A 12,837-nucleotide genomic window follows, 5' to 3' on the forward strand; every position below is an offset into this window, starting at 1 on the left:
CCTCCACTAGGTTAAGCACTCGTACCTTGAGGTCGAGTCTCCAAGGAGCTGCCTCATTTTCGTCGGTTGCGAAAGTGTCGAATTGAGTCTCTCCCAATCGCTTGACTTCTTGTATAGTATTCGCATGAGCTGGTGGGTAGTCGGATTGTGCCAGGTCTTGGACAAAGGTGATGCCCTTGTCCCTGCACAATCTTTGCAGAACATTGACGACTGGCAGACTCAACGTAGGCATCTTTTCTTTCAAGCGTCTAGTCAGATCTAGACACTGTAGAAGTGAAGATTTTGGGGAGATGGCAATTCTAACCGCCATGATTTGAAATGGACGCGTACCGTTAGGCAGCGAACAGTCCAATGGCCAATCATCACCACGAAACCCCGGTCGCCAAGAAAGCGGCCATGGGCTTTGAAACACGGGGATGCTTTATCATCGATAAGATGAAATGGTCGAATCATAACCAGCGGTGCTTATGTAGGTAGGTATATAATATTACGTCTATATGGCAGACTTTTAATATTCTAGTACTACTGCGAACTTGGTGACTGTTCTAAAGAAAGAGCCATTGGTCACGCTAACGAGTTAAGAGCACAGTCTAGATTGGTATTGTGAGACGGAACTCGAGGGACACGTGAGATGAGGCAATTTATCGCTTCCAAGTCCCTTTTACTCAATCCAGGCTCAACAGGTTAGAATGAGCTTTGCAACAAGCCATCGGTTTCGTTCTCTCCCCCGACAAAGCATGTATGAGGCGTTCTATCAACTTGAGAACCGGCATGTTTTCCGTCGCTTTCACCTCAACCCTTCCTACAGTTCCCTCATCCGAATTCCCGTTCCAGTTGTTGGCAGGGCGTAGGGCAGAGCTAGCGCCCCTTACAACAAATACAATTCCCTTCTTAAAGCTTACGGGGTTAGGTCGTGAGCTGGCCTTGAGCCATAGGCTTAGTTGGATAAACCCACCAACTGTTGCAAGTCCGATCATAGTGACCAAGCTTCCTGTCGTGGTGGCAATCGGAATGTTGCCAATCCGATATATCATAGCCTCCCGTAACCGTATCTCCTTGTTATCACTGCATCCTTGGTAACTTGAACAATACGATGAGCATCACAACACACCACCACGCAATCATTCCCACAGCAACCCACCGAAAAGTGATCCACATGGCAAAAGCAATGGCCACCAAGATGGCTACCATCGTCAGGGCAAGAATCCCACCGGCGAGGGCCTTGATAGCCATGCGAAGGAAGGCCAAGATCTTGTCCATCAGCCCCGGCGTGGAGAGGAGCGTTGTGAATGTTTGGATGCGCCACGGCTCTTCGAGTACCTTGAGCACGTCGTTTGTGTTGGGCTCCTTGTCCCACTCGGCCGAGAACCAACTGCTGTCGTAGTACGGGAACCGGTTCTCCAGATCCTGCTCGAATTGGCGGCGCTTGTCCTGGCTCGACCCTGCGCGCATGCACGAGAGCAGATCAACATGGTACAAGAGGCGGGTTTGGAGGAATCCGACCTTAATTTGACGCATATTTAAAGGGCTGATCTTTGGTTGAGTCAAGGTGACGGACCGGGTGAACTTGTCTTCAAAACATTCCAACCTGGTACCCGTGTGTCGTTTCCAGCCGGTCGGCAGCGGAGCGCTGTCTTTCTTGTGCCTGGGAAGCAGGGGATCTCTCTCGGTCATTGTCCTAGAAGAAATTGCGTTGAAAAGCTCTCTCTTTTGCGCCATGCACTGCGCTAGTGCCCTCTTGGCTATGTAGTTGTGATCGTTGGCCAGATCCCACTCGGCTCTTTCAGCAAAATAATCAAAGGTGGATGCAGAAATGCGACCTCCCCTCCAGGCAGTGTCGAGTCTGTGGATAATCTCTCTCATAACGGTGTGTATCGTCCCTGGTCGGCACGATCGCAAGTATCGCGAAAAGACGGTCCCTCGGCTGAATATGTTTGTGTCGTCCAGAAAGTATCTGTGGTCAAACGCTTCCCTCTCGACATGGGCGCCAAACTGAAGCAGAAGCAGAAACCGGTCGAGTCTCGTAGACTCGTCCAATCTCATTTTCCCTGGCCGAAGAATGCTCTCCCATGTTGCAAAGTCCCCATCCAGTGCCCCAACCTCGGCGCTCCCGATAGGACCTGCACAAAGCCATGCAAGAGTATTAATGTCCACTGGTGGAGAAGCTCTCAATGCCGCCCTAAGAATGTTTCCATCGACTCTATGGACGGGAATTGTCCACCATTCGAGCTCGACGCGGCTTCGAAATCGGGCCAAGTAGTACAAGCGAGGGTAAATGTACACGCGCCGAGTGCTTCCCTGGCCCTTGTGAATTATCCTCATCATGTCACGGGGCAGATCTTTCGCATCCTCTCGACGCCTTGAAGTGACAAATAAAGCGGTGCTGAGGCAGTTCTCATCCAAATGCAAGGGCACCTCGGAGGCTGGACCGCTCCCGTCCTCGTCGGGGGGGACACCTGGCCAATCGTCACTTCCACGCCACCAGAAGTAGTTCTTGTACCGTGCTTTCGTTTCCGACTTCATATGCGGCCAAGGCGACCAAGGCGACTTGGTATCAAGAGCGTGGTGGCTAGGGAGCATGGTCTCGAATCTCTCGCTAGCGTGTCTGTACCCTGAATTGGCTGGTTCGGCATGTTGTCCACTTTCTCCAGAGTCAAGATATAAGCATGTCCATGGCTTGAGGCTACGATCTGCTGGATCGACCATGGTCTTTTTAAGTAACTCAGAGACTTGGTCAAGGAGTCGCTGCTTGTATGGAGATAGAGGAAGCAACATATATGTCATTCTGTCGCCAAGCTCCTTCATGTCGGACAGTGCGTCATCTAGCTCTGGGCGAGCCCGTGGGTGTTTGCCTCTCAGGCAAAACGAGCTCCAAACAAGGAGGCCGTAGACGTAGAGATCGCATTTCTGCAAGCTTTCAAGCCCGCCGAGGGCCGCAAGCTCACAATCGGAAGGCAGCCAGTACGGTGTTCCAAGGTATTCTTCCTTCTGCACATTCGAGATAGTAGCACCGTGTTGTTGGGCGGTCGTTTTGTCCTGGCCGACGGCACATCCAAAATCACACAGCTTCGCAGTCCAAGTGCCGCTAGTATTGAAAATGAGGACATTCTCTGGCTTCAAGTCGCCATGTGTGAAATGGTTCTCGTGGAGGCTTCGCAGACCGTGACCGATGTCGATGCATAAGAGCCGAACCACCTCGTACGGATCGGGCTCTAGGCCTGACCAGCGCTGGAGGGAGGTCCAGCACAGCTGTAACCGCGAAGACAACCACGATCGCTGCGGCTCGGCTCTTCTAGCTAGGGATGATCCCACTAGGCCTTCCTCTGCTCGCGCGTCGTCGCTCTGTTGGGGTTCTGGGAAGAGACGTTCTAGAAACTGGGCGAGGTCCATCTCTGCTCGCTCAAAGACGAGTAGTGGGAGCTGCAGGCCACCACAGCAAGGGCTTGCGGGGTCCTCAATGGTGTCAAGACAAAGACCCCAGCCGACCAATTTGACGATGTTGGGGTGGTCTCGGAACAGCCCCGGGGAGAGAGCGAGGACTTCACACTCGGCAGCCCGAAAGCGTGAGGATAGATTGTTGTTACAGAAGCGAGTGTCAGCGTGCCCGCCCCTCATCTTGATATGCTGTTTAATAGCAATGTGCTTGACTGGCCAGATCTTGTGAATGCGTTTGTCAGCCCGCCGATATAGCCGCGCGACTCCAGGGTTTAGACCGCGGACGTTGCCCTGACCACCCTGCCCGAGCTGATGTGAGAACTCGTTATTCAGACGGAACAGCTGCGGTCCAGGGATGCCACTCTCTTGTAGTGTTTTGATCAGACGGTTGAGGGTGGCTATGTGGTTTCCTCCGGTTTCCTGGCGAATTCTCGTGTGTCGTGTGCTTGCGTTCTTGACCAGTGCCGAAGATTTTGAGGATGCCCCCGCATTAACTGCGAACCTTCCTTTCCGCCTGCCGGTCCGTTGATCTGTGGCTGGACGGCGGCGCCGGCCCTCGAGCGGACGGATGCTCTGATCGACTACGACAGGCATCATGGGATTGCATCAAGCACAGCTTGGATGTTGGGCCAGGCGGGATGGAGGAGCAAAGAATTAGGAAGCGAGTGCCGGATGATGATCTGACAGCCGGAACTGAACGAGCCAAAACACCAGCTGCCACCACCCTCTTCGGACGCTGTATAGGTAAGCATGACAGAAGTCTCGGCATCGGACACCAATCAGCGCAAGCTGCTTCGTTCATTGGGCAGGGCCGGAATCAGGCTGTGGCCAGCTGAGGGTCGCTGCCTGACAGCAGCCACTTTTCGAGACCAGGCTCTGGCCATGTTCATCTTCTGACAACATCGTATTGCCTCAAGCTCAGAAGAATGGACCCAGCTAGCCTTGCGTTCGGCGTCATCGCCATCTTCAAAGACACGTATCTTACAGCTAAGTTCATCGAGACCACCATCAAGACCATCAAGATCTACCACGATGAACAGTCTCGGATGGTGATGCATTTCACCGTTCAGATTTACCGCCTCAAGAACTTGTCGAGGCTGTTTCGGGCTGCCGACGGCAACAGCGTCGACATGACGCTATTGGAGACGGTTCCGGATGTGCGCCAGATGCATCATGTGCCATACCGAACCATGCTGAAACATAGCAGGAGTACCTAAATCTGGTGCGCAGCGTCCTTGGACAGCTTCAACAGGTTCTGGCCGAGTACGCCAAGCTTGCGGCCACGTTAGACGAGGACTATAAGAGATTCTCCCCCCTCAGTCCGCATTTCAAGTTTGATCCAGTCAAGGACTCGCTCAAGATTGACGATGCCAGCAACACTGGGAAGATCGAGGAACCAGCGGATGGCGGGGACGGCAAGAGCGACAATCCGGTTCCTGTCAAATCGAAGTGGTGGCCATTCCGTGGTTTTGGATTGGGCAACTCCAAAGGCGCAAAGTCGCCCAAGAAGCTGACGTCCCTGAAGAACTTACCACCAGGACTTCAGTGGGTGTTCACGAAAGGTGAGTTGGAGCAGACGCTGAAGAAGTTCGAGGAGTGGAACAGGGACCTTGAGTACCTAATTGCACCACTGCTCGACGGCTTTGGCTTCTATGGCAACGCGGATCTCCGGGAGCGGCTCCGGCCTGATGGCGATGGGAAGACCGAGGTGAACCTCTTCCAAGGCCACGTCGACCTGAATATGCTTGCTGCCGACCCAGGCGGCAAGTCAGGAGACGCCAGAGCTTCCAAAGGTAAATGGGTATCGCACTGGGAGCCCTGGTACAAGTTCCACTATCTAACATGGAGCTAGAAAACTTCATTTCGTGCCGAGAGGCCGAGGCCAAGGCTGCCCAGCCTAGAATCCTCGTTGAGTTCAAAAAGATGGCCGACAAGGGCGACACCCGCCTCGACAACATGGCCCAACCAGTCAAGGAGCTATACGGCCCACAGCTGGCACGACTCCTTCACACGGCCGGCAATTATTCCTTCAGGACGCTGCCCTTCAACTCATATTCTTGGGACGCCAAAGAGACCCAGTACACGTTTCTGTTCGACTACCCACCCGGCACATCGGATCTCAAGCCAAAGAGCCTAAACGACTTCATGTTGTCCAGCAGTAATGAGTCATACTACAAATTGGAACTCAAACAACGCTTCCATGTGGCACAGACAGTCGCGCGTGCCATCGGCGCTTTCCACTCAGATGGATGGCTACACAAGAGCATCCGCTCCCACGCCATCAAGTTCTTCTTCCTTGAAGACGATGACAAATGCGACTTTGCAAACCCTTACCTGACCGACTTTGAGTTCTCGCGACCTGTTGCCGGTATGACGCGCCTCGCACCGGGCGCCGTTGATGTCGACCATGAGGTGTACCGCCACCCGGACCGCCACGGGTCGCCAAGCACGAACTTCAACATGACCCACGACATTTACTCGTTGGGCGTGGTGCTACTTGAGATTGGGCTGTGGCAGACAGCAAGACAGATCTATGACGATATAGTCAAGTACGAGTTAGGTGGTGACGCGGCCAAGGTAACGGCGCTGACGATTAAGAATGCCTTCTTACAGGATGCGAAGGAGAGACTGGCGCATCGGATGGGGTCAGCGTATCAGGAGGCGGTGGTTGCATGCCTAGACGACGATTGGGAGGAGTTGGTGGGCAGCCGTGACTTTGCGAATGAGTTTCAGAGAAGGGTTGTCCAGAAGGTCGACATCAGGGCCTTCATCGGATGACTAGGGATGGCATAGAGAATATATCACAGAGTGTATTTATGCATAGGTAGCTAGAGGCAAAAGGTCATGGAGAAAGGACCGGTTAATATCTCCAGTTGCCGTCGGTGATTATAAGACCACCTATCGGTCTTATATCTTTCTGTAGGCTACGCCTTGGAACTAGTCGTCTGGTTTAGCGAAACATAACTGACATGATTCGTGCACTCAGCGCAGGCCTGGATCTTATCGCAAATTTAACGTAACCTGCAGTGCGTACATAACATTCCTTAGGCTACGAGTATCGTGACAAGACCTCCTTTAGAAATCTAGTCAGCAATAAAGCGGCACCTTAGTCCCCAAGCCATTTCAGCAATGAGACTGTCGACGGGCCCAAAGATATGAGCCTACTTATTTTACAACTGCATATGCATATTCTACACCCTTTCAGCTACGAGCGTCACTGAGCGCCCTATGCATTCGCGGTGAGAGCGCCCTTATGTAGAAAGCGCCTTAATGTAGGCATGTAAGATGGCCCGCCCTAATGTACGCCCTTATGTAGTGTGTCCGCGATGCACGCCCTTGTGTGGTTCTGTTCAATACCCCGATTATGTAAGGGAAAATCTCGATCATGTATTAATGCAGCTAAATCAGAAGTCTGGAACTACTCTAACCCGAACTGCCCATGTTATTCTCTTGAACCCCTTTATCCGAAATGTCATCCTTCTCTGTAGGTCTTCACACCCCGTTATTGATGAACGTGATTTTAATCTAAACCAGCGATTAATCAGATTTCTTGCCAAAGACGGTAAAGTCTACTACGGCGATGCCATTCTTCCGTCTGGTGTAACAGACATCGGCAAGGCTGTTCAAGCTCGAGTTGTCCGCGGCAGCCCTTGGAGCAAACATGAAGTTACCGATCAAGTGGAAGTAAGAGTCCCGATGTCATGCTGATTCTGTATAGTGATTAAAACAGGATATCTAGGGCGTCCAATCTCTTCTGAGCCCTCTTGCTCGCGAAGATGTTCGGACCGTCCGTTGCCTGGGCCTGAATTATGAGCAACATGCTTGTGAAACTGGGACACCGATCCCCAAATACCCGGTCTTGTTTTTTAGACCTCTGACTTCTCTCAACGGCCCCTTTGATCCTATTCCCCTCCCACCCATCGCACAACAAGCCGAAGGCGTAGACTATGAGTGCGAACTCGTCGTCGTCATTGGCAAGGAAGCCAAGGAAGTACCCGAGTCTCGGGCCCTGGAATACGTTGCCGGATATGCCGTTGGGAACGACGTTTCTCATCGTGAATGGCAGCTACGCCGAGGGGGGACCCAATGGGGCTTCGGGAAAGGGTTTGACGGATGGGCTCCCTTTGGCCCGGGCATCGTCAGTTCAAACATCATTCGAGATCCGCAGAGCTTGAAGATTTCGACCAAGATCAACGGGCAGACGGTGCAAGAGAGCAACACTGGAGATATGATCTTTAGTGTGGCAAAGACTATTGCATTCCTGAGTCAGGGCACGACGCTGTTGCCGGGTGATTTGATCTTTACTGGAACGTGAGTACTAATTCCCCAGGTGAATTTTTGTTTGCTCATCAGCCATAGACCCCAAGGTGTGGGTGAGGTCAGGCAGCCCCCTCTGTGGCTCAAGGATGGAGATATCGTCGAAGTCAGTTTGGAAGGTGTAGGAACCTGCATTAACAAAGTTCAAGATGTCAAGGGTAACCACTCAACTGATAAAGCTAGCCAGTAATGACTTGGACAGAGTCCGAGTTACGTAAACAGCATCCAACTCATAATGAGATCTTCACATGGCTGACCGCCACCTCTATTCACTCAAATATCAATCAGTGAGCATGTCGTAATCTGACCAACCAGGCACAGCTGCCCTTCTGGCCCCCGATGCTCGTAGGTGGCAGACCCATCTGAACCAATGAAGGCTGTCACCTCAGCTCAACCAGCTCACGACAAGTGTGAGCGAAGGAGGGTACCCATGGCTACCTGATGTCCAAAGGGCCATAAAATGACATTGATAAGCTTTTAATAGCAATACAGGAATTACCACAGACTTCTAGGAGGGTCTTTTCTGGGTCAAGCCATCCACAACTGTCAGCGCTAAACATGTCTCCGACTGCACGAGAGCCAGGGTCGTGTACGGACACTTTTCCTTGGTCTTCGGAGACATAGACCAAGGGCTATCAATACTTAGTTCTGATGAATATTTAATTATGAGATCCTGCGAGGGTTCTCTAGGTGATGGCATAGAACACTTGAGTTCAACGATCCCTTCACTCCCCGCCAACCTCTCTACTCATCCTACCCAAGCCATGTCGACTGAAGCAGAACCTCAATACCTTCTCAAGGAAAGCAACCGTGAGGTTGAGCGTCTCCAGAAGCAGCATGCGTGGTTTCAGCGATGCCTGAACAACCAAATGGTCTTTGCCCCGGTAGATCTGAACAAAGAGGAACTGAAGGTGCTGGACGTTGGTTGTGCCGATGGTGAGATGAGCTTCTAGGCTGATGTCATAAGGCAAGCTAACGACTGACCAGGAATCCTTCTTCGTGATCTCCAGAAGCAAGTCACTCCTTCCGCTCAGTTGGTGGGAGTAGACATAATGAATAGTTTTATGCCATCTTTTCCCCAAGGCAACATCAGCTATCAGGTCTACGACGTATGCGAACCGCCCTCAGGCAAGCTTGAGGGAGCTTTTGACTTTACTCACGTGCGATATGTCTTGCCCGGATGTGCCAAGGTTGGCTATCAACAAGCTGTTTCTAATCTTGCTGGTAAGAGCCGAGACCCATCAACAAGAGATGCGCAAGTCTTGTAACTGATGCAGATACTCTCGCACCTGGAGGCTGGCTTCAAGTACAAGAAATGGACTTGGACTACGATCGCTCTGAAGTTGGGCAAGCAACAAACGACGCCAACCAGATTTTCTCTGGTATTTTCGACAAGATCGGCCTCGGGGCCAGATTCCCGAGCAAACTCGACAAGGCATTCGAAGCTGCCGGTCTGGTGAACGTGTCGATCCAGAATGTCGATTTGCCGATGGGTAAACGACTGGGAGATGACAAGGCTGCCCAAGACTCCTGGGAGCCGTTTGTCATTACGATTCCGAGTGTTATTGAAACTGCCAAGTGTAAGCTCATCTCATCGAGGACGTTCGTTCAATTTCTAACAAGCTGCAGCATTGGCGGCCGATATTCCCGATTCTGTCTACGCCAACCTGGCAGAGAGGTTTGAAAAGGAAGTCAAAGAGCAGGGCTCACTGTGGAGGTCGTTCATCATCATTGGGCAAAAACCTGAATAACCGGCACCTACTCATCTTCATGGGGGTTTTGATTGACAATTGGAGTTGGCAATTCGGGCCGATGCCTCTGAGATGCCATTCTTTGTCAGACTAGGGGCGGCCGCCGTCTGGCTTGAACAGAGCTATCCCCGACAATGTACTTCTTGATGATATTCAGCTCCCGTTTTTCTGCCGCTGTTCCATACAGAATACCGCAAGCATCTAATTGACACTTTTATCTCCATTGACTCCATCATAGCAATGTAGACTTACCATTGATCTCGTCAGTAAAAGCCTGGTCAACCGAGGACTCCGCCATGTCAATTGTCGTCGTTCTCTGATCCCTACCCAATTTGGATGCTTAGAGCTGACCGCCTAGCCAAGAGGTCGTAGCGCTTGCTCCACTGCACGTTGGCAGGAAACAGGGCCGAGTTACCGACGGATAAAGCGACCAACTGCATTTAACCGCTGAGGAGTATGAACAACTACAAACTGCTCTGTTTTGTCCGACATTCTGAATCAGCCATTCTCTATCATCTTCACGAACAATATGTCTGCTTCAGCTCCGCTAGACGTCGAAGCTTTACTCAACCAGCTCACGCTGGATGAAAAAGTTGAGCTTCTCGCTGGTCAGGGCTCTTTTCGAATGACCGGTCTGCCCGACCATGGTATCCCTGCCCTGATTGTAAGGCTTGACATGTCAGCACAGCAAAGACTTTGACTGATATTTAGAGTAGACATCTGACGGCCCTCATGGAATCCGTGGTAAGCGATCGTTTACTCGGGTAAGTGCCAAGTTATGCCTATGGTAGGCAGTGGACTGAGAATGTGTCGCTAATGTGTTAGCTTCCGAGCCCTATGCTCCCATCTGCAACGGCCATGGGCGCCACGTTCAATGCAGAGCTCCTTCACCAAGTGGGAAGAGTCCTGGGTGATGAAGCAAAGGCTAGAGGTGTCGACGTTCTTCTGGCACCTACAATCTGTCTCCAGCGCTCTCCCTTGATAGGCCGCGGCTTTGAAGCCTTCGGGGAAGACCCTTTCCTCAGCGGCATCCTGGGTTCGCGATACATCAATGGTGTCCAAGAACGCGGCGTCGCAACGAGTGTTAAACACTATGCTGCTCACGATCAATCCGACAACAGCATCGAAGATAATGTGTGCATGACTCAACGCACCTTGCGGGAGGTCCACATGTTGCCATTCCAGCTGGCTCTTCGAGACTCGGATCCTTGGACGATCATGACCGCATACAACAAGATCAACGGAATCCATGTCAGCGAGGATCCTCTTCTTTTGAAACAAATTCTACGAGACGATTGGGGCTTCAAAGGTCTCGTTATGAGCGACTGGTTCGGAACGTACAGCACATCGGAAGCTATCAACGCTGGCTTAGATCTGGAGATGCCTGGACCCACGGACTGGCGAGGCAAACGCTTGAGCATCGCTGTCAACTGCAGAAAAGTGCCTCAGGCAACAGTTGACGAGTCTGTGAGGAACGTGTTGAACCTCATCAACAAGGTTAGAGGGGGCGAGCAACATAATGACCCCCCTGCTTCCAATACCCCCGAACAGCGAGCCTTGATTCGACAACTCGTTGCTGAAAGTGTCGTTCTACTGAAGAACGAGAATGAACAACTCCCGATTAAAAACCCGGACAAGGTGAAATTCGGATTGATTGGAGATCATGTCAAGAACCCTGCACTTTGCGGAGGTGGTAGCGCTGAGGTTGAGCCATATTACTCAGTGACCCCTTATGATGCCATTGTCGAAGTGGTTGACGCAGAGAATGTGTCCTATGCGCCAGGCTGTCATTGTGAGTTTTGTGATACATATGAGGTTGATATCGTTTGAAAACTGACAGCCCCCATAGCCTTCAGATTCAGCCCCCTCCTGAAAGGTCTCGTTACGTCGTCTGGGGCAGAGGGCTGGGATGTAGAAATCTTTGGACAAAACCCAGATGACCATCCCGATACCCAAGCAGTTGTGTCTGCTCTTGCCGAGAAGCAGTTGATCGATGTCCCTGAGAGTCTACACAAGTCGATCCCAACAAAATACTTTGTCAGGGCCCGCGCTCGTTACACTGCTGAAACCTCAGGTCTCTTCCGCTTCGGCTTTAGCACATCTGGAAAGGGCAAGCTCAAGGTCAACGGACAACAAGTCATTGACTTGTGGACGAGTCAACCTCCTAAAACTGACTCAACTGCCTGCTTCAATCGCCTTTCCATGGAGAGGTTCCACGACATTGAAGTGACCCAAGGACAAGTTCTTGAGCTTGAGGTTCTCCAGGTTAACGAAAACCTCGCTGGTGGCGTTGGCACAGCTTTGACCTTGACTGGACGAGTGGGAGGCTACGAACTTCTTGACGAGGACCAGAGTATCAAGGAAGCAGCAGAGCTCGCTAGAAAGGTCGACATACCGATCGTCATTACAGGTCTATCCTCAGACTATGAGTATGAAGGGAGTGATCGGAAGAACCTGAGACTTCCTGGTCGCGTGGATGAATTGATTCAGGCCGTACTGAGTGCCAATAAGAACACAGTGCGTACAGTCGATTTTTCTTTCAATACGCAAGCTAACACAATCCCAGATTATCGTCACCCAGTCCGGATGTCCCATAGAGATGCCGTGGGAGTCACAAGCATCAACACTGCTTCACGCCTGGTTCGGAGGCCAAGAGACCGGTCACGGCCTTGCCGACGTTCTTTTCGGCAAAGTCAACCCCTCAGGCAGACTTTCCTTGATCTTTCCCAAGTCCATAAAGCACACTCCCGCCTATCTCACTTTCTCCAAGGCTGACTATGACATCGTGTACGGCGAAGGAGTCTTTATCGGTCATCGATACTATGAGATGGTCGACAGAGAGCCTCTTTTCTACTTTGGTCACGGCCTCTCGTACACCAAATTCGAATACTCGAAGCTTGAAGTCCCCCGTGATTTCACCTCAGCAGTCGATTACAAAATGCAAATCTCGGTTGACGTCACCAACAAGGGTCCTTACCCTGGTTCAGAGGTTGTCCAGGTTTACGTCCATGATCCCGAAAGTTCCGTTCAGCGCCCTATCAGGGAGCTCAAGGCATTCGCCAAAGTGCACCTGGATGTGGATGAGACAAAGACTATTACTCTTATGCTTAATAAGTACTCCTTGTCGTTCTGGTCTCAGGAAGTGTCCAAGTGGAAGGCTGAAGCGGGAGAATACGTTGTCATCGTTGCTGCTAGTTCAAACCCGCATGACGAAATCTTGCGGGCGAGCTTTGTTTTGTCAGAGACCTTTTACTGGAGTGGCCTGTAAACAGACGGTACAAAGAAAGGGGGAGGCAGTCAGCCCAACCGCTAGGATAGACCGGGAAAAAGTATG

The 12,837-nt window shown here is 51.6% G+C and overlaps 5 protein-coding genes across 5 annotated transcripts; 4 read left to right on the top strand and 1 right to left on the bottom strand.

Annotated features, from left to right (window-relative positions):
* Window positions 1–1,062: 1,062 nt before the first annotated feature.
* NCS57_01313400 (uncharacterized protein) lies at window positions 1,063–4,029 on the bottom strand (the record flags this gene model as incomplete). The annotated part of the gene is made up of 1 exon (XM_053062782.1): window positions 1,063–4,029. The coding sequence occupies one exon, from the start codon at window positions 4,027–4,029 to the stop codon at window positions 1,063–1,065; it is 2,967 nt and encodes a 988-aa protein (XP_052907677.1).
* Window positions 4,030–4,361: 332 nt separating this feature from the next.
* NCS57_01313500 (uncharacterized protein) lies at window positions 4,362–6,213 on the top strand (the record flags this gene model as incomplete). Its single annotated transcript, XM_053062783.1, has 3 exons — window positions 4,362–4,592; window positions 4,643–5,228; window positions 5,288–6,213. The coding sequence occupies 3 exons, from the start codon at window positions 4,362–4,364 to the stop codon at window positions 6,211–6,213; spliced, it is 1,743 nt and encodes a 580-aa protein (XP_052907678.1).
* A 691-nt stretch (window positions 6,214–6,904) lies between these two features.
* On the top strand, window positions 6,905–7,942 carry NCS57_01313600 (FAA-hydrolase domain-containing protein; the record flags this gene model as incomplete). The annotated part of the gene is made up of 4 exons (XM_053062784.1): window positions 6,905–6,919; window positions 6,970–7,119; window positions 7,175–7,746; window positions 7,795–7,942. 4 exons carry the CDS (start codon window positions 6,905–6,907, stop codon window positions 7,940–7,942), a joined length of 885 nt encoding a protein of 294 aa, XP_052907679.1.
* A 574-nt stretch (window positions 7,943–8,516) lies between these two features.
* On the top strand, window positions 8,517–9,503 carry NCS57_01313700 (uncharacterized protein; the record flags this gene model as incomplete). Its single annotated transcript, XM_053062785.1, has 4 exons — window positions 8,517–8,688; window positions 8,740–8,976; window positions 9,030–9,332; window positions 9,382–9,503. The coding sequence occupies 4 exons, from the start codon at window positions 8,517–8,519 to the stop codon at window positions 9,501–9,503; spliced, it is 834 nt and encodes a 277-aa protein (XP_052907680.1).
* Window positions 9,504–10,032: 529 nt separating this feature from the next.
* On the top strand, window positions 10,033–12,771 carry NCS57_01313800 (Beta-glucosidase; the record flags this gene model as incomplete). The annotated part of the gene is made up of 5 exons (XM_053062786.1): window positions 10,033–10,167; window positions 10,220–10,267; window positions 10,329–11,295; window positions 11,353–12,020; window positions 12,070–12,771. 5 exons carry the CDS (start codon window positions 10,033–10,035, stop codon window positions 12,769–12,771), a joined length of 2,520 nt encoding a protein of 839 aa, XP_052907681.1.
* Window positions 12,772–12,837: the final 66 nt, after the last annotated feature.

The sequence above is a fragment of the Fusarium keratoplasticum genome, chromosome 11 (assembly GCF_025433545.1).
Source record: "Fusarium keratoplasticum isolate Fu6.1 chromosome 11, whole genome shotgun sequence".
Taxonomy (NCBI): Eukaryota; Fungi; Ascomycota; class Sordariomycetes; order Hypocreales; family Nectriaceae; genus Fusarium; species Fusarium keratoplasticum.